This window comes from Saimiri boliviensis, chromosome X (genome assembly GCF_048565385.1).
Source record: "Saimiri boliviensis isolate mSaiBol1 chromosome X, mSaiBol1.pri, whole genome shotgun sequence".
Taxonomy (NCBI): Eukaryota; Metazoa; Chordata; class Mammalia; order Primates; family Cebidae; genus Saimiri; species Saimiri boliviensis.
This window is the reverse complement of record NC_133470.1, coordinates 130,203,509-130,225,320: the sequence shown is the minus strand read 5'-3', so window position 1 is coordinate 130,225,320 and position 21,812 is coordinate 130,203,509. Positions and strand designations below refer to the sequence as shown.

General features: G+C 38.1%; 1 protein-coding gene and 1 long non-coding RNA gene across 2 annotated transcripts in view; one reads left to right on the top strand and one right to left on the bottom strand.

The window, feature by feature from the left end:
* The window catches only part of LOC141582823 (uncharacterized), a 110,085-nt gene extending 90,819 nt beyond the window's left edge, over positions 1-19,266 (top strand). Inside the window, exons 11-12 of the long non-coding RNA XR_012515732.1 lie at positions 8,578-8,670; positions 18,121-19,266. This is a non-coding gene — a long non-coding RNA (uncharacterized LOC141582823). The remainder of the gene's footprint in view (positions 1-8,577; positions 8,671-18,120) is intronic.
* Positions 1-21,812, bottom strand: part of RAB40A (RAB40A, member RAS oncogene family) — a 45,048-nt gene that overhangs the window by 9,348 nt on the left and 13,888 nt on the right. Inside the window, exons 6-7 of the mRNA XM_074391931.1 lie at positions 21,507-21,609; positions 11,379-11,529 (exon numbers count right to left, since the gene is read on the bottom strand). Of these exons, the coding sequence (XP_074248032.1) occupies positions 11,379-11,457 (79 nt within the window). The 5' untranslated portion in view covers positions 11,458-11,529; positions 21,507-21,609. The remainder of the gene's footprint in view (positions 1-11,378; positions 11,530-21,506; positions 21,610-21,812) is intronic.

Genomic DNA, 21,812 nt, shown 5'->3' with positions numbered 1-21,812 from the left:
CGGAGGTTGTGGTGAGCTGAGATTGCGCCATTGCACTCCAGCCTGGATAACAAGAGTGAAACTCCGTCTCAAAAAAAAAAAAAAAAAAAAAATAGTTTTTCTCTAGTGATTAAAAAATATTTGGCTGGGCGCAGTGGCTCATGCCTGTAATCCCAGCACTTTGGGAGGCTGAGGCAGGTGGAACACTTGAGGTTGTGAGTTCAAGACCAGCCTGATCAACATAGAGAAACCCCATCTCTACTAAAAAATACAAAATTAGCCAGGTGTGGTGGTGCATGCCTGTAATCCCAGCTACTTGGGAGGCTGAGACAGGAGAACCGCTTGAACCTGGGAGGCGGAGGTTGTGGTGAGCTGAGACGGTGCCATTGCACTCCAGCCTGGGCAACAAAAGTGAAACTGTCTGGAAAAAAAAAAAAGAAAGAAAGAAATATTTGCCACCCCAACTACATAAAAATATTTTCCTGGATTATTATAGGTTATTCTTTTACGTTTGCATTTAGATTGACAATCTAACTGATATCAATTTTTGTACATATCTAATTCAGCTAGCATACTTAAAATATCATCCTCCTCCCTTCACTGCACTGTCACCTGTGTCATAAGTGAAAATGAGCACATATGGATCAGGTCTATTTCTTGACTCTATTAAGTTCACTGGCCTGCTTTTTCTGTCCTTATACCAATTCTACATTTTCTGAATTACAATAGCTTGTTTTTTTAGATCTCAATTTAAAAAAAATTTTCTTTGAATAGCTTCAGGAGTACAAGTGGTTTTGGTTATATGGATCAACTGTATGGTAGTAAAGTCTGGACTTTCAGTGTACCCTTCACCCAAATAGTTTACATTGTACCCAGTAGGTGATTTTTCATCCCTTACTCTCTTTCCACCTCCTCCTTCTGAGTTCCCAGTGTTCGTTATTAATTACAATAGCTTTATATTTTAATCTTAGTTTGTAATAAAATGTTTGAACTTTGTCATTTTTCACAAAGGTTTTAAAAAATTGACATGCTTTTTTTAAAAAAAGTAAATATGTTTTAAGTCCTTGGGGAATAAAATTTAAATCTAAATAGATCTGTTTAAAACATAATCCAACATATTTTACAATGAATGAATAGATCATTGCCAATTCTTTATTTACCAGTTAAAGTTTTAAAAACCCTGAACTCCTTATTTATTTTGTGTGTTCAGATACTCATTAAAATATTTCCATTTTCAAATATGAAACTTCAAAAACCATACAAGAATATATTCACAAATTAAATTTAGACTGTACCTCTCACTGGCCCAACTCCCACCCCTTGACATCAAAAGGTCTGGTGTCCCTAGGGTAGCGCACACTCTCCAGATGTGTCCCTGTAGGTGAGGTGCACATCAACACATTCACATTCACACACAGTCTTCTCCAAAAGTGCAATCACAGTCTTGTCATTATAAATTCTCAGGATTTAAAAATATTTGCATCTCATTCGTTCTTGTGGTTTTTGTATTTTTAAAATTTTATTTCTTCTTAAAAAACAAAACAAAACAGGATACATGTGCAGAACATGCAGGTTTGTTACATAGGTATATGTTCGCCAGGGTGGTTTGCTGCAATATTGACCCATCCTCTAAGTTCCCTCTCCCACCCCTCATCCCCCACCCCCCACCACCTCCCGGTGAGTGTTGTTCCCCTCTTTGCATCAATGTGTTCTCAGTGTTCAACTCCCACTTATGAGTGAGAACATGTGGTATTTGGTTTTCTGTTCCTGTGTTAGTTTGCTGAGGATGACGGCTTCCAGCTTTATTCATGTCCCTGGTAAAGGATATAATCTGATTCCTTTTTATGGCTGCAGGTTTTTATATTTGTAATGTTTACTGTTCATGTATGTACTTATTTGAATTTTCTATTGAAATCATTGCCAATTGTTTTGTTACCAAGTATGTTTCACAAATCATGGGTACTAACCCAATATCTGAGATGTAGTTTACAAACCTTTTCTCCCTTGTTTTAATACAGTCTTTAGTGTTTCTTTTTCCCTTTGGAAAGTGTTTTGAATTTCACTAAAAACTATGCAGGTCATAATTTATAAAGACAAAAACATTAAAAGACACCTGCAGAGCAGACACTGCCAGAGTTGAAGGAAATTACAGCACTCAGAGTTCTGGAGGCATCGAGACAAAACGAAAATAACAACCAAAAAAAACCTTAAGTAATTCCAAAGTTAGCTGCTGATCAGGAGATTAAAAAGTTGTCTTTCTGAATTACATAAACTCTCCTTAAACTTAGTTTCCTGATTTGAATAATTATCAGAATGATGGGTATCTTTTTTTTTTTTTTAGACAGAGTTTTGCTCTTCTTGCCCAGGCTGGTGTGCAATGGCACAATCTCGGCTCACCACAACCTCTGCCTCCCAGATTCAAGGGATTCTCCAGGTTCAAGGGATTCTCTTGCCTCAGCTCCTGAGTAGCTGGGATCAGATGCATGTGCCACCATGCCCAGCTAATTTTGTATTTTTAATAGAGACAGGGTTTCACCATGTTGCCTAGGCTGGTCTCAAACTCCTGACCTCAGGTGATCCACCCGCCTTGGCCTCCCAAAGTGCTGGGATTACAAGTGTGAGCCACCATGCTCGGCCATGATGATGGGTATCTTAAATGGTTGTTAGGGTAAAAGCAGATGAAATATAGAGTGCATTTGCTTATAGTCGTTCAGTACATGTTACTTTCCTTCTCTCCAGCTCACCTGTCCCAAGGCCAACACCTGAGCTTCTGTCTGAGCCCACTCACCACAAATCAAATTTAAACTGCACCTCTCACTGGCCCAACTCCCACTCCTTGACCCCCAAGGGGTCTGTTGTCCCTAGGATAGTGCACACTCAGACCTACAGGTTTTTGTAATTTTTAATATTTATTGTTCATGTATATACTTATTTGAATTTTCTGTTGAAATCATTGCCAATTGTTTTGTTACCAAGTATGTTTCACAAATCATGGATGCTAATCCAGTATCTGTGATGTAATTTAAAACTGTTTTCTCCCTTGATTTAATACAGTCCTTAGCGGGGTTTTTACACACTAGGTCTACACCCAGGTCTCTTGGCACAAAGCACAGGATTTCACCTCCTCTGTCTTCCTCATCACCCAGAGGGGTTGTAGAGTAAGGACCTGTGGGGCCACAATAGCAGGGGAGTGGAATCTGACCATTTCTCAAGCCCTGAAAGCCCATCTTCTAAAAGGGAGGTGCTCAGGGTCCTCTAGGGAGAGTGAGGGATAGAACCTCATTCCAATCCTGCCACTTACCTGGGAAGGTGACTTAGATTCTGAGATTCTGAAAGCCTGAGCTTGGTCAACTGTGAAATGGGACTGACCATGCCACACTTACAGAGCTGTGTGAGCGGTTAATGAGAAAACCTCCCCAGAGAATATGACATGAGATGGAACTTTAATGGTCCTTTAAATGTTGGAGCACAGCAGCAGTGGCTGGCTGAGCCTCAGGGCTTAGGTAGTCATTATGAAAAATCATTTTTCATTGTTTCTCCAGATAGGAACACAGACATCCAGACAAAAGAAGCAAATCTCTCTGATATGCCTTCAGTTTGAAGTTTGAGAAACAGAATGTTCTCTACATTCTTTAGTGTTTCATAATCTCATAAATACTCTTCAACATCATGCCTATGAGCAGACCCAAATCCACTTCCCCATGGTGGTAAGACTGGTGTGTTTGTGAACTCACCTGGTGAGCTCCATGACAGATCGCATCAGGGACACAAGGGGCAGTGATTGTCTAATGAGTGTTCCAGCTGCTTAGTATGTGTGTGTGCATATATATACACACACATATAGATATGAATATTCTGGATATATCCTGCAGTCACCTGTGCAGGGTCCTTAGATCATACATAATTCAGCCATATCACAACAAAATAGTCAACAACCCGCTGCCTACCTGAGAGACAAAAATCCAGGAATTACTAGCATTTCTGTAACACACAATTGTTCATTCTGTTATTAGGTAATAACTAAATATGTATTGAGCGTAGAAAGCATACTAGTTCATTGGAGGTTTCTCATTAACTCTAAAGTGGAAACAAGAGAGCAAGAAGGGAAGTGAATATATGGGCAACTTCGCAGGTTAAGTCTGAGATGAGATGGCTTCTTCACATTAACTTTTAAACTTGCTCAAATTTCAAGGAACTGAAGTTTTTAAAAAACCCCTTTGGATCCCTCATCACCAAAGTGATGAGAGAGAGAATCGGCCCCTCTCTCTCTGCCCCTCCTCTTCTTCTGTCTCTTCTTTCCCCTCCCTGTCCACCCCCTCTTCCTCTCCCCCACTCCTTCCCTTCCTCTCTCTCTCTTTTTCCCTTCAAAGTCAAGAACCAAAAAGAGTTTTCTCCATTTCCTGTTGACATTCTTCACTTCCCACTGACTCCTTATCCCACTGCACTATGGTTTCTGTCCCCAGAATTATGATGTAGATGCTCTCCAAGGTCACACTCCACCTGTTTTTCATTATGACCAGTTTTTTGTATAAATGTATTAACATATGAAATATTCCTGTCACTCAGGCTGGAGTGCAGTGGCACAATCTCAGCTCACTGCAACTTCCATCTCCTGGGTTCAAGAGATTCTCCTGCCTCAGCCTCCTGAGTAGCTGGGATTACAGGCGCTTGCCACCGTATCTGGTTAATTTTTGTATTTTTAGTAGAGACGGGGTTTCACCATGTTGGTCAGGCTGGTCTTGAACTCCTGACCTCGTGATCCTCCCACCTTGGCCTCCCAAAGTGCTGGTATTACAGGCTTGAGCCGCTGCGCCAGCTGAAATATTCCTTTTAATGAGCTCCTAAAATATCCATGTTTGCACAGTTGCATCTTTCTCCTAACAACAGAGATTTCACAATTTCTTAGACTCTGGAGCAAGATGTACTGGACATAAATCCAGGTTGTTGCACTCCCTAACTGTGTGGTCTCAGGCAAAGTACTGGACATAAATTCAAGTTGTCACACTCCCTAACTGTGTGGTCTCAGGCAAAATACTTATTATTTCTGTCCCTCAGTTTTTCATCTATGAAATGGAGATTAGCCACAGTGTCTACCTTGTGAGGGAACTACGAGCACCAAATGACTCAATACCTAAAAATCACAACCTATTTTCGTCATTTTTCTTTCTTTTTCTCCATCTTTATTGGCCACTAGTATCTCTACTATCCCTATAGTGCAGCTTGATATTTACTCACAACAATGACTTTTGATGTATGTTGTTTATGAGACAAGCAGGTTACAAAAGAGTAAGTAAGATGCAATTAAGTAAGTAGGATGAAACTTTGTTTTTCACAAATAAATATATAAATGCATGCAGCTCTGCTTAAATATATAAATACCTGAATAAGTAAACTTAGAAAAGAATTTATACAGATAAACACATTAGCAGGGCTTGTCTTTGAGTGCTCTGTTTGGGGGGAGTGGTGCTATTTATTTCCTCTTCTATGCTATCTATTTTTAACTGTAATAAACAGCTATTGCTTTTGCAATTATACAAAAATAATAAAATGGCAGTGAAACTTAAACATTGTCAGCCCAAAGCACAGGAAAGATACTGATATTTAGAATGAAGAATGTTCCTGAGACTCAGAAAGGGGGAAAAGATATTGTGGGGACCTCATCTACATTATAACAGGTATATTTTCCCCAAATTCTAACTCATCCTGATAATTATCAATACTTTACTTTTTGCTTAGTTAACTGGGAAAAATCAAGATACTATCATGTAGTTGTATTTCGTTCCTCTAAAAGATACATTGAGGTACTAATCTCAGATACCTGTGAATGTGGCCTTATTTTAAAAATAGAGTCTTTGCAGATGTGATCAAGTTAAGATGAGATTATTACAGAGGACTCTAATCCAATATGACTTGTGGTCCTATAAGATAATGAAAATGCCATTAAAGACAGACACACATGTGGTGACAGAGGAAGAGATTGGAGTGATTTCTCTGCAAGGAAAAAACATCGAGGATCTATGGCCATCACCAGAGACTCTATGGAACAGGGAAGGAAAGATTCTTGCCATAAACCAAAAAGGAGCAAAGCCCCGCTGACACCTGGATTTCAGACTGATAATCCTTGAGTTTGATGTTTTGTAGACAGAAGATTATTGACATTCTTGGGTGTTTCAAACGTGTTGCATCCAGAACTGTGAGAGACTAAATTTCTGTTGTGTTAAGCCGCAAGTTTGTGGTACTTCATACAGTAGCCACAGGAAACTAATACAGAGCCTTAGTTTTCGTTAGCTTTTGTTTTTTTTGTTTTGTTGGGTTTTGTTTTGTTTTTTTGCTGCACCCTGCTCAACAGTAAGGCTGGAGGTCTAACGAGCAGGAGTAGCACATGCTGGTTAAATTTACTCAGGAGCCACACAGCCTGCATTCAAATCTCAGCCTCACAACCTGCTTGCTAACCCTGCCCTTGTTGTACCCCAGTTCTCTTATGTTTAAAGTTGGCAACAACCACTCCTCTTTATAGATGGTGGTGAGGATTAAATGAAGTGTACATTTAGCATTACAGCAGTGTCAGGAACTGAGAAAAATCACAATAAATATTAACCATTTCTATCATTATTTTATATACAAATTGACGAGTACTGTTTCTATGGACATTTTTATGATAATGTGGATTTTAATTTATTAGCATGGGTTGAACTTTATATATATTTGTCATGAAATAAGCAGTTTACAAAGCTGAAAGTAGGATACTATTTTATTTCTATTCTTAAATATATAGTTATATTTGCATAATATAATTCCTGAAAAAAATTAAATGTTGACAGTGCTTATCCATGCATAATAAAATTTTAAGGATTTTTTTTATTGCACTTGAGGTTCTACGGTACATGTGCAGATAACGCAGGATTGTTGCATAATTTTAAGAAACTTTTTAAAGGATTTTATTCCCTTCAGGCCTTCTCTATTTTTATCTACAAGAAAAGTGTCTTGGTTTTGGAAGTGAAAAAAAAAATAAAAACAAAATACCCCTGCCTTTTTAATAGGAAAGTTACTCAGTGTTAGGAATGATAACATGTATTAGCCAAGACAATTAGGTACTAGGGTGGTCCTAGAATTAAAGTATGAATCTATCAACATGACAGCCCCAGTTGGGCAGCTTTAGGGAAATTATGGACACCCAGGGGAAGGGCAAGCATGTCTCTCAGATAAATCTTACATTCAACAGTCAGATGACATTTCTACTTTTCAAGATTTTAGTGAAGGTCATGAGATGAAAGTGGTTTCACAACATGCTTCTTTCTGTACTCGCACAAATAAAGTCTCTTGAATTGATAGCAGGCTCCTCTGTTTACCCATGTAGTTGGCCAAACAGTGACTGCCACGGGGGAGGGAAAGGGGAGGGACTGCATGAAACCACTAGGGCTCAGCACCACAGCTTCCAGAGGAGAGAAGCCTAACACAGCGGGATTCCGGGTAAAACTAGAGTCACAGTCTCACTAGGCTAAGGCCCCAGGAGTAATAAACACACATATGAAGTACCTTGCTTATACAATTAAAAATATCAAACGGAAAGGAAAATATGCACATGCCTATCACCTGTAATACCAAATCAGATCAAGTTCTAAATGGGATGCATACCTAAACTAACCCAGGGATTTGGACAGTAGATTGGACACCTAAAAACCAACTCCTGGCAATCACTGACTTTTTTCAAGATTACCCAGATTAGTTCCAGATTTACAGGCATAGATGAGTAATAGTGTGAATAAAAGTTGGGAAATTGTGCCTGGAAAATGGGAATATATTTCATGTTCAAGATACACTGCAAATCCCAGCTAATTGGGAGGCTGAAGTGAGAGGATCACTTGACCCAGGAGTTCTAGGCTGAAGTGTGCTGTGATTGTGCCCATTAACAGCCAGTGCACTCCAGCCTAAGCAACATAGACTAAGGAGACCCTGTCTCTAAAAAAACAAAATCAAACAACCCACAGAGATATGCTGTAACATTGTTTTGGGGTGACTGGCACCTTGGAAACTCTTAAGACTTTGAACACATCACATGTTTTAAAAACATCACTGAAAATGATATACACCAATTCTGTTAGTGCTTGCTATAGCATGCAAACTGGAAAAGTGGGTGTTTCTGGTTTGGTAGCTCTGAAAGACAGTACACATGTAGAGAGGCATATATGGCAGGTCACAATGTAGAGATATGAATTAGTATTTGTTCTTCTCATCTTTCTTCCTTTCTCCTGTTATATAGCCAGACAACTACAGATAAAACGCCTGACAAAATAACACCATATTTCATGCAGAAATATATACATATGTAACGAAGGATAAATAATGAAAAGTCTAAATGCTTAACAATTACTCCTTTGTAAGAAGGAGGCTAATGCAAGCAGAAGAAACTTTGAATTTCTTTCTTTTTTTTAGACAGGGTCTTACTCTGTCACGCAGGGTGGAGTGTGGCGGTACAATCATGGCTCAGCACAGACTTGACCTCCCTGGCTCAGGTCATCCTCCCACCTCAGCCTCCCAAGTAGCTGGGACTACAGTTCTCTGCCACCATTCTCAACTAATTTTTGTATTTTTTTGTAGAGATGGAGTTTCACGATGTTGCCCAGGCTGGTCTCAAACTCCTGGTCTCAAGCGATCAGCCCGTCTCGACCTCTCAGAGTGCAAGGATTACAGGTATGAGTCACTGGGCCCCACCCAGACTTTGAGTGAATTTCAATTGTACATGTAATGTTTTATTTGTCAATATGAGTATATATAGTATATTCTTTTTGTAAGCTTTTTTATGTCTAAAATATTTCAGAAAAAGAAAACTTTCTTTAGTTCTGATTATAAAAATGATCTGTATGAATTTAGAAGTTGTGGAAAATATAGTTATGTCCAGAAATAAATATATAATTAATCAGTAGTTTTACTACTCATTAACTTAAAAAAGAGTATTATGTTTTTATGTTACCTCCACTTATACTCTGTATGCATGCATCATAATGTACATTCATTGCATGTGAGTCTAATATATTGAGACATTCAAGATTTGCAACCAAACTCTGACTCTCAAGTCACCATCCCTATTGGGGTATACAATCTTTTTCTAAATAAGGGCTGTGTTCAGCTCAGGGGAAGTATCTTCTAGACAAGGACAGATCTGGCATTAGTCCTCAAGTCTCCTGATTTCAGTCTGTTGTACAGAATAGTAATCTTTATGCTCTTTTATTCTGTACTGTCTCCTTTCTGGGGTTCAAACAAAAAGGTTCCTATTCCAGTGTCTAAATGGAAGGTAAAAAGGAAGAAAAGAACACATCAAATAAAAAGTAACAAAGTGATTATTTGATTCCAAACTTCCACCATTCTCAGGTATCTCACCCACAAAGAAATGTCACCAAAGTTCTATATCATATAAGTATGCATATTTCCTTTTCCAGTGTTTCAAATTTAGATGATCTCTGTGAGATGTTCATGTTTAAGTCTTTTGTGGAAGGGAAAACAGAGGGAAGACAAAATGTATATTTATTGAAATATTATGTATCAGATGGTTTCTACAGTTTTGCTCATTTCTCCTTATAACAGTTTTATGAGGTAAATATCAATATGCTAATTTTATTGATGAGCAAGGTGAGGTTCACTAAGGGTAACTCACTACCACAGCATCATACAATAGAAAAGAGTGAATACTCTTCCCTCATCCCAACTTCATCACGTTGCATAGCACAGAGATGGCACTAAGTTTCCTACATAATATAGATGAGTGTGTGTGGTTCCCTTCTTACATTCCCAAATACTCACTAAAATATAGTGATGCTATCCAGATTATGAAAATCATCCCTGTTAAAGATCATAAAAGTTGAGATGGGAAGGAAGCAAACACTGGCACTGTGAATGACACACCAAATACTGTGCTGGCATCTTGACAAAGATCTCCCCTTGAACAGGTCATAATACTCTCTTGAGTGTAAGGATCAGGTGTATGTGTGTTTGTGGTGAAACATGCAAAACAATACTATGTTTTATTTAGGGAAGCTCTCATATGGAATAAAAGGATAAAGCAACAAATGGGAATGATGATCATTGCTTTCTGGATGCTGATTATCTATAGCAGAGAAGGAAGGGGATGTAATTAGGGAAAAGTAAAGTTTTTTCCTAAGCTGGACTAATTTTATAGCTCTCTCTATTTTATATCTGAAACATTTCACAAGTAGCAGAGGTTTTAGGGGATATAGTTTTTAAAATAATAAATACAGACATTCCCCAACTTTTAATTTTTTGACTTACAATTTTTCAATTTTATGATAGTGTGAAAGTGGTACACATTCAATAGAAACTATTCTTCAAGTTTTAAATTTTAGTCTTTTCTCCAGCTAGCAGCATGCAGTATTATACTCGCCTGTGATTCTGTTAGGGAGCAGCAACGAGCCACAGCTCCCAGTCAGCCATGCAATCATAAGGATAAACAACTGATACTCTACAGTGTACAGTGTTGCCAGCACTTTTTGGATATTGTTTTGTGTTTTCACATCCCATCTTGTCTACAAATGCCCATTTTTGACCTACAATTATTTTCAACTTACAATGAGCTTATTAGGATGTAACTCCCATAGTAAGTCAAGTATGGAGTCTGGAGTATGTATAATCCATATTCTCACCTCAGCAAATGTTTAATATTGGGCCAAATGCAGAGGTTAAAAATATCAATAGCGAGCAATCCCCATCATAATTAAAATTAACATGATACTAGATCTTTCCAATGATTTTTTATACATGGATATATGCACATGTACTGTACATGCATTACAAATGCAATTCATAAAGCTGTTATAATCCTATGTACAGTATAGTATCCTGAGTTTTTTGTTGTTATTTTCAGTTTTCTTTTACCTTAAGTATTAACATGTGGATGAAACATTCTGAGTACATGACAAGGTATAATATATAACCTAACTTTCCTTTTTAATGAACTCTTTATAGCTAGACCTAATTCCTGAACAATATGTTTGATTGGAAATGCCATACTTGTAGCATCTTAAATGATGTTATATGCCTGAGTCTACTCAAAAGCTTTCTTTAGACTTCTTTAATCTGCGTGTCAACCATTCTGTCCAAAATTTATGAAATTATATGCTCAGAGAACATTGTAATACCTGGCAAAGTAATCCCCACTTTTTTCTTTCAGTTTTTCTATGCATGGTAGGAATAATAATAAAAGACATAAATAGTTACAGGGCACACAGTAGATAAATTGGTTGATATAGATCATGCAAGCAGCAAGTAATGATTACCAGCGTCAAATCCAAGTCCTTCTCACCCAAAAGCCCCCTCCTCTAACCACTGTTTCTATATTGAGTGTTCTTCTGTGTTAGACCAGAGACCAACAGAGGGAAGGAACTCACCCCAAAAACCAGTCCGTTGATGGGTCAAGTAACTGGGGTATAGATCTGATGACTCCCATCTTCTGTCCAGCTGATACATTATTGTTCTTTGTTCTTCTGTACTATTTCTTCTTCCCAAGGCTCAATCAGAAACTCCTTCACCCATATCACGCTAGAAAGAAAATAAGAGAGCAGTACATGGAATCAAAGGAATGATCAGATAAGACCAACATTCATTTATTGTTACTGTATTTCTAGATGTTCTCTGTTTCAAATCTTCTACTTCATAAGGCACAAGTATTTTTCTCTTGAAACCAATAATCTTTCTTTAAAGAACGTTTCCCAAAGATACAATTCAAAAAGACAGAAAGGCAGAAGCACAGGGCTATTTGTGGTAGAACAAATTGTAACAGCAGAAGACCCAAAATGTGACAGATGTCCACCAATAAAGGATTGATTGAATAATCTAAGGTACATCTACATCCTAGATTTCAATGCCAGTATAACAAGCAAGGAAGACTCCCTCTCTCTACTGCTACGTAGTGATCTCCAGGATATTCTGTTAAGTGAATAAATCAAAGTGCAGAAAAATGCGTAGAGCTGCTGTTGTCCCATACCAAAGCCACTGGCCACTCATGGCTATTTAAGTTAACTAAATTTAAATGCAATTTTAAATTCACTTCCTCAGTCACACCACATATTAGGTGTTCAAAGACACAGGTAGCTAGTGGCTACTATGCAGGACCGTTTAGACATAGAATATTTTCACCTTTGTAGAAATTCTATTTGTCTTCACCGATGTGGGATATGTCACCTTATATGTATGGAAAACTAATAGAAACATTCTATTTGCTTTTATTTTAAAACTGGAAAGTTTTAATGAAAACTGATTTTTAAAAATTGTTACCTATCATGAGAAGGAGAAACAACTCAGGATGGAAGCCAATGATGTCTTTTCTCTTAAAAATGTAATACATATATACTGGCTCCATGCACTGGAAAGGTGAAGAAACATGATAGACCCAGTAGCAATGAGCAACTCTAGTGCCCATGCTGAATCCACTTAAAAACATAACACACTGAAAGGAACTAGGTTACCTTGGAGAAATGGCTGAGTCTAGGTCTGTGTAATCATTCTACTAGATGAATGTGGACCAAACTATCATACCAGAGAGTACATCAAAAGACAGAAGCCAAGCTTAAGGGGCTCTTGCTGGACACAGATGAGGCAATTTGAACACTAAATAAAATAATGACTACTATGGATTAAAACTCATTAAATATAAAAACTTCTAGAACTCATGATAACATTCTAAAAGAAAAATAAAACAAACAAAATCAACTCATTGCTTACCTTTAGAGAATCCTAGGGAAACTCACTATTTTTAAAAGTGGAAATATTGCAAAAGAATTAGGCATTCATTCAGCCCTTCCTATACATACTACCCCTCAGTGTAATCCAATACTTTATAAAAGGAAGTTTCTTTAATAGAGTAATTCCAGCTAATAAAGCAGAGAAAATTATAGAATTATAATATCATCCTTTTATGACCTTTAATGAATACAGATCTAAGCAATAATCCTTAGAGGCTGCAGAAAAATCGAGGTGAAAAAGGGATGGGAAATTTTATAATGGATAGATCAGCTCAACAATATTTGAACATAGTAATTAATCTTAACATCACAAGAGGAGAGACAATTAGACATAATGAGCCTCCTGTGTAACACTATAGGAATAAACAACACCACATATGAATTACTTCTGACCAAAAAAAAAAAAAAATCTTAATTGAATCAAGCCTCTGAATCTAACACCAATTTTAAAAGAAAAGGAAGAACCACAAGAACATAATAAACAACAATATAGGAATATAACCAACAAAATCCACAATGCAAAATGCACAGGACAAAATATCCATTCTCTTAAGCAAATAAATTGGAAAGTGTGATGGTTAATTTCATATCTCAACTTGACTGGGCCACAAAGTACCCAGACATTTGGTAAACACTGTTCTGGGTGTGTGTGTGTGAGGGTGTTTCTAGATAAGATGAACACTGAATGAGTAGACTGAATAGAGCTGACTGCCCTCTCTAATGCAACTGGGCCTCATCTAATCAACTGAAGTTTTGAATAGAACAAAAAGGCTAAATAAACATGACTTGCTATACCTGACTTCCTGAGCCAGCATATCAGTCTTTTCCTGCTCTTTGGGACTCAAACTAAAAATTCAGCTCTCTTGGGGTCTAGAGACTGCCAGCTTTTGGAATAGAACTTAGATCATCAGCTCTCAAGTCTTCAGATTTGGACTTGTACCACCCATCAGATCTCGGGGGTTTCTGGCTTGCCAACTGCAGATCTTCAGATTTTTCGGACTCCATAGTCACATGAGCCAACTCCTTATAACAAATCAATCTCAATCTCTCCCTCTCAAGCTGTGAGATATGTATATATATATATATATATATATATATACACATTTATATATATATACATTTATATATATAATGCTTTATGAATATATATGTATAACATATATTTATATATTATATTTATCCTGTTTTATATATAAATAGGATATATGTGTATGTGTGTGTGTGTGTGTGTGTGTGTGTGTGTATATATATATTTTTTTTCTATTGGTTCTGTTTTTCTGGAGAACCCTGACTAATACAGAAGGAAAATCTTTAAATTAAAAGAAACTTAACATTTCCAAGAACTTATAATTAAACTACAGTGAGGTGTTACCACAAGACCACCAGAACAACAAAATGAAAAACATGGAAAATACCAAGTATTCATGAGGATATAGAGCAAGTAAAACTCTCACAAGCTGCTGATGGGACCATAGAATGGAACAGCCACTTTGATCAACTGCTTGTTGGTATCCATTGAGCTGAACATACACATACCTTATAACTCAGAAGTGCCATAGCACATTGGTACATACTCAAGAGAAATGAAAATATACATTCATCCAAAAGAATGAACATGAACATTCATAATACCATTATTCATAAGAAGTCAAAAACTGGAAAATACACAAATTTCTATAACAGATAAATGTAGTGTGAAATATCTAAATAATACAATACTTTACACCAGGCGTCCCCAAACTACGGCCCACGGGCCGCATGCGGCCCCCTGAGGCCATTTATCCGGCCCCCTGCCGCACTTCAGGAAGGGGCACCTCTTTCATTGGTGGTCAGTGAGAGGAGCACAGTATGTGGTGGCCCTCCAACGGTCTGAGGGACAGTGAACTGGCCCCCTGTGTAAAAAGTTTGGGGACGCCTGCTTTACACCAATGAGAATAAGCAATCTACTATATAGACCATAATAAATATTAATTTCACATACATTATGTTGATTGAAAGAAGCAAGATACAAAAGAGCACATGCTGTATGATTCTAAGAATTTTATTCTAACCTCCCAATAGAGTTTGGGGCCGGAGAGGAATATCAACAACTCATTTTCTTTTATTTGAAGGTACTTAGTGTCTTTTTATGTTATCTGTAGCTTAACCTCAGATAAGTGAAGCAAATTTTTTCTGAGCCCTTGTAAAGTGATTAACTACACGTAAGATGAAAAGCTAATATTATATCTGATGGACAGGCAATGGGTTGTGAAAGATTTGGGCAAGAATCCTAAATGGATGTTCATTCTGCACTAAATCCCACAGCAGTCACTGAGTCACCATGGTAACCATCTGGCCAAGGAAAGCTGAGAAACAACGAACACCACAACCCCGAGCTTGTTCCTAATATGTACTAGAAACTAAATAGGATTGACATGATGCACAGCAATTAATCTCAAATAGTGCTGACAATAAATATTACTGACAGCTTCAGTGACATACAAATGTATACATACTCACATACATACATGCTTGCTCACCCTCTCACCGCCCCAAATCCCAGGAATTTATTGAGGTAGATTTAGTTGTGGGTAAAGAAGTAAAACTAGCCGGGCATGGTGACTCATGCCTATAATACCAGCTACTCAGAAGGCTGAGGTAGGATTGCTTGAGATCAGGAGTGTGAGACCAGTCTGAACAACATAGCAAAACTCTGTCTCTGAAAAATGTTTTTAAGTTTAGCTGAGCATGTGGCCTGTTATTCAAGAGGCTGAGGTGGGAAGATTACTTGAACTCGGGAGTTCAAGGCTGCAGTGAGCTATGATCGCCCCATTGCACTCCAGCCTGAGCCACATATCACAACAAAATCATTTCTGACCACACATATAAAGTTGAAAGCTACTAAACTATGTTCTTTTGGTGTGATTTCTAAAGATGACCTGTAGAATTGTCTCTGCAACATTTTCCTCCATAGTTTCAACATATGGTCAATGACTTGTAAAAGCAGATATGGAAAATATGGGTAAACACAGGTTAAGGATCAAATACCTTTTCCATCGTAGAGTAGGCTGTGCTTTCAATCAAAAAGATCCCTCACTGATACTGTTAAACATTTGGTTGCTGATAGTACCATGAAAATATAATAATTAGCAATTGTGTTTAACAAATAAAGCCATATGTAGCATCATCAAAAGTATAAAATATTTATGAATATCCTGTCCACAGATGTGCAATACCTAACATTGAACACCACACAACATTGCTGAGAGAATTAAAGAAGACCTAAATAAGCAAAGGACATACCATGCTCATGGCTCACAGACAATACTGAGGTGATTCAGTATTGTCAAGATGTCAAGTCTTCCAAAACTGATTGATAGATTTAGAGCAATTCAAATAGAAATCCTCAAAAATTTTTAAAGAAACTAACAGGCTGATTCTAACATTCATATGGAAATGTAAAAGACCTAGACTATTGTATTAGTCGGTTCTCAGACTTCTACAAACAAAAACCTGAAACTCGCTAATTTATTTATTTGTTTATTTTAAAAAAAGGGGGTTTCTTGGCTTACAGTTTTGCAGGCTGTGCAGGAACCATAGTGGCATCTGCTTCTGGAGAGGTCTCAGGGAGCTTTTACTTATGGCAAAAGGCAAAGCAGGAGCAGGGGTCTTACGTGACAGTAGCAGGCAGGGGAGGTGCTACACATTTTTAAACAACCAGATCTTATGAGAACTCTATCATGAGAACAGCACCAAAGGGGAAAATCCGCCCCCGAGATCCAATCGCCTCCCACCCGGCCTCGTCTCCAACATTAAGGATTACAATTTGACATGAGAGTTGGGTGGGGACACAGTTCAAAACCATATCAGGTATGAAACACAACTCTGACAAAGAATAAAGTTAGAAGACAAACACTACCTAATTTCAAGACTCCTTACAAACATACAGTAATCCAGACAGTATGCTACTGGCATCAAGATGGATTAGTAGATCAAAGGAACAGAATAAAGAGTCCAGATATAGACCCACAAGTATGTGGACAACTGAGTTTTGACAAAGATGCAATGGTAATTCAGCGGAGAAAGAATTGTCATTTCAACAAATGGTGCTGGGACAAGTGAATATTGACATGCACAAATGTAAACCGTGACTCAGATATCACACTATATACAAAAATCTATTCAAAATGGATCTGAGATCTAAATATAAAACTTGAAGCTATAAAACTTCTAGCAGAAAAAAAAAAGGAGAAAATCTCTGTGACAATGGGTCAGGTGAAGATTTCATTCATGAGACACCAAAACCACAATCTATGAGCAAAGAAATTGAAAAATTGGACTTCCTCAAAGTTAAAAACTTTAGTTTTCCAACTACATGGTTGAAAAAATGACAAGTAAGCCACAGACTGGGATAAAGTGTTTGAAAATCATATCTGATAAAGGACTTGTATCCAGAATATTTAAAAAATCTTAATCAGTAAGAAGAAAACAGACACATCAGTAAAGAAACAGGTAAAAGATGTGAATAGACATTCCACTAAAGAAGACATGCAGATATCATAAAAGCACATGAAATGATGCTCAACATCATTAGTCATTAGTTGTAAGGGAAATGTAAATGAAAACTGCAATGAGATACTACTAAACTCTTGTGAGAATGACAAAAATTAAAAAGACTGATTACACTAAGCTCTGTCAAGGTTGTGGAGGATGAAATTCTGATACATTACTGGTGGTAATGAAAAATGGTCCAAACACTTGGAAATAGCAGTTTCTTACAGTGTTATTCTTACATCTACCATATGATCCAGCCATTGCACTCCTAAGTATTTATTATATAAAGAAAGCCTATTTCCATGGAAAGACTTATTCACAAATATTCATAGCGGCTTTGTTTACAAGAGCTCCAAATTGGAAACAATTCAAATATCCAACAACAGGTGAATGAAAAAAAAATTGTGATACAGCCATATACTGGAATACTATTCAACAATAAAAAGAATGTATGTGCAGCAAAATAGATACATCTAAAAATAAATTGGGTGAATGAAAGAAGCCAAACCAAAAATCAAAAACAAACACACAAAAACATTTCTATTATTCCATTTAAGTAAATGTCTAGGATATGAAACTTGATCTATAGTGACAAAGTATTGTGTTTGTCTGGGGACAGGGCAATAGGAGGGATAGAGAGTCCTAGTAGTACAGAACTGAAAATCTTATGTAGTGGGAAACAATGACAATAATATTTTAGGCCTAGTTGGTTATTTTATGGGACATGGTTGGTTATCATGATAATAGAGCAAATTATATGGAAATTATTTTTCAAAATACTGAACTTCTGCATCTGACATTTTGAGTTTTAACTAATACTTTGTATATTTCTGTCTTCTTTAAAAAATCATTATAGAATGGATAAATACACGATGACCATTGAAAAATGCATATTACAATCTCCAGTTGCTTGGAAGACTTTCTGACCAACTGTGTATTTCAATGCCCACCTGAGAGATACATGGGAATCACTGATTATACAGGCAGAAAACATGTAAATGTATTGAAAAAAACATGTTAAATATCAAGTTGCTTCCCCAAATGAACTATTCATTGCTTTGTGACAACGAAAGGCATTTTTAACATGGGCCTCAAGGGCCACTACGAAACACACAGCTGCTGATGAAAGGAAATTCCACCTGCTAAACCTCTTCTCCAAAGATGGGATCAAAGTAGTTTCTCTACTGTTAGACTATTTTATAAACCTCAAAGAGCCATTCCACAACATGCTTTTGTTAGGATCTATTAACTCACTTGTGCCAGGCATCATATCCCACCAGGGATGGAAGTCTTGGGAGTCTCCTTAGGACTGCTGCCCTTCAAATCTGACGTAGAAGCTTCAGCAGCCATCAACACCCAGATTCTCAAAGCCCATCTTCTTCAGACACCTGATATGAGCTCAATCACCTGATGAAGAGCTTCACAGGGACAGAGAGAATCCAGCAATCACTGTGCTTTCTTAGAGTAACAGTGTGCCAGGAATCATGCTAGGCACTGTCAGTGACCAGTGACACTGATACAATTGGGTAGTGATCATTACAGCCAGAAGATACAATGGGCTTCTCATCAGGGCCTTTTTCTTCTCCTTTCCTCATCTATCTCCTAAAAACAAATCTGTAAAGGACTAAGAAGAGGCTTGAATTCACACAGGCATTCCTGATCATGCAGTAAACACAGGGTTATGGGCTTGCACCTGTGGTATCACTGTAGGTTGCAGCAATCCTGTGGGTGAGCATAATTATCCCTATTTTGCTGAGAATGATGGTTTCCAGGTTCATCCATGTTCCTACAAAGGACGCAAACTCAATCGTTTTTGATGGCTGCGTAATATTCCATGGTGTATATGTACCACATTTTCCCTATCCAGTCTATCATCAATGGGCATTTGGGTTGGTTCCAGGTCTTTGCTATTGTAAACAGTGCTGCAATGAACATTCGTGTGCATGTGTCCTTATAGTAGAATGATTTATAATCCTTTGGATATATACCCAATAATGGGATTGCTGGGTCAAATGGGATTTCTATTTTTAGGTCATTGAGGAATCACCACACTGTCTTCCACAATGGTTGAATTAATTTACACTCCCACCAACAGTGTAAAAGTGTTCCTATTTCTCCACATCCTCTCCAGCATCTGTTGTCTCCAGATTTTTTAATGATCACCATTCTAACTGGTGTGAGATGGTATCTCAATGTGGTTTTGATTTGCATTTCTCTAATGACCAGTGATGATGAGCATTTTTTCATATGTTTGTTGGCCTCCTGTATGTCTTCTTTTGTAAAGTGTCTGTTCATATCCTTTGCCCATTTTTGAATGGGCTTGTTTGTTTTTTTCTTGTGGAAATGCTCACAAGAGCAGAAAATCAAACACCGCATGTTCTCACTCATAGGCGGGTGTTGAACAATGAGAACACATGGACACAGGGAGGGGGGCACTACACACTGGGGTCCGTTGGGGGAAAATGGGGGAGGGACGGGGAGGTGGGGAGGTGGGAAGAGGTAGCATGGGGAGAAATGACAGATACAGGTGAGGGGAAGGAAGGCAGCAAACCACACTGCTATGTGTGTACCTATGCAACAATCTTGCATGTTCTTCACATGTACCCCCAAACCTAAAATGCAATAAAAAAAAAATTATCCCTATTTTACAGAAGGGAACACTGGGCTTGGAGAGCCCTTACCTGTCTCATCCTCCCATGTCCCACCTTTACATAGAAAGTAGCTCCAGGACACCAAGAGCAGGACACCACACCCACTGGAGCCAGAAGGGTCCCAGCTGTCTCCCTCATAAAACAGTGAGAGCAACTTATTTCAAAGTGGCATCGAGGAGACTTAGATCTGGGATCCCTTCATCTCCCCACAGCCCATGACAGTTCAGCCCCCACTGTGGGCACCCACACCCTCAACTGAGTCCCAAACACCTGAAGGCAGGACCCTGCTATTCTCACCAGCCCACATGGGTCTCTATTAAAAAGTCATCAAGGTCCCAGTAATGACTTCTGGTTTCTATGGCAACCGTGCTGCTCAGGCTTGTCCTCCACATCAGAAATGCTTCTGCACAGCCCTCTGTCCCCTTGCCTTCCTCCAAATTAAAAAAAAAAAAAAAAAAATCTTTACTCTTCAGGCTACCTCCTGAGAAAGTTTACTAATTAGAGGAACTAGCCTCAGGCAAGGGCAATTTGTGGAACTCTGCCCAGCTTGGTGAAACAAAGCATCATCCCTTTGGCAGGAATACTGCCTGCTTTAAAAGTGACAGAAGTTGAGTACTATCATGACACAGAGATGCAAGGAGGTATCCTAGGGCTCTTGGTGATGAGCTAACCCTCTGAGGATGATGTATAAAACTTAACACAACACACTAAGCAGTTAGCTATCTGTGGCAGAAAACTAAGAGATCGTCTATGTGTCTAAATGATGTAGGAACACCAAGAGATATCATTTAAGATGCCTCAGTATTTCAGGGATGCAGGCCTATAATAATGAAATCATTTAGTGGGCAGAAATCTGGTCAATTGAAACATATATTGGCTCATTTTGGGGAATTCTTATCTACCATTCTTAATATTTTCTTCCATGTGGAGAGACATCGATACCCAAAACAATCCTGACCTCTGGATACACTCACTCCTTCTCTATTACAGGAATGCCTCATCTAGTTGGTGAGTTTGGATGGAGAAACAGGTTGCACAGCCCAGGTTGTCTTCCTTCAAAATCCCTGGTTATAATCTTCACTTAACCAAGCATATGTTCTTCTCCGCTCTCAGGGGTGGGGCTTACAATAGGTCCACAGCTCTACTCTCCTGTGTTTCCTTGGCTCCCCAACTATTCCTATAGTCTTAACAATGCTTAGATATTTAAGGGGCCCCCAAAATGCCCTCCAGCTCCAAATCTGAGTTGTATACTAACCGAGAAATACGACAAAATACTAAGAAAAATAAATTGACTTTATAAAAGTGATACTGGAGAATGTGGCATAGATTTGCTGACGCATGGGTTTCCTGTGAACAAACCCCAGAATTGGACAGACTCATCCAGTGCTACATTGGGACCATCACAAAAAACCAAGGCCTGCATTGCATATCTATCTGCTGTCTGCTGAAGGAGCCCTGTCTATGTATGCCCAAGGAAAGTGACTTCCTTGTCAAGGGCTATCCCTGTAGCAGGAGAAAGTCTTTCAGGACACCTTCTGAGAGAAACACTTCTCAAAGTGAATAAACACACCTGTACTCCTTGCATACTCACCAAGCAACCTGCAGAAGATACAGGTTTCCATATGGCTCAGGAAGCAGTTTATATCAACATTCTCTCAATTTCTTAACGTAAGTGATTGCATTGGAGGCTTATCCTATAGAGAGAGATTGGAATTATGTTCTAAATTCCAAGAGTAGATTGAAAAGCATATTTTATGAAAACCTCCCTTGAAAATACCATCAAGAAGGAATTAATAGGATATTCTGAAACATATACCCACACATAAACTAACACATAGATTAGAGTCAAAATTATAACAAAGCCTCCCCAAGCCTTCATGATCTGTGATCTGAGAAC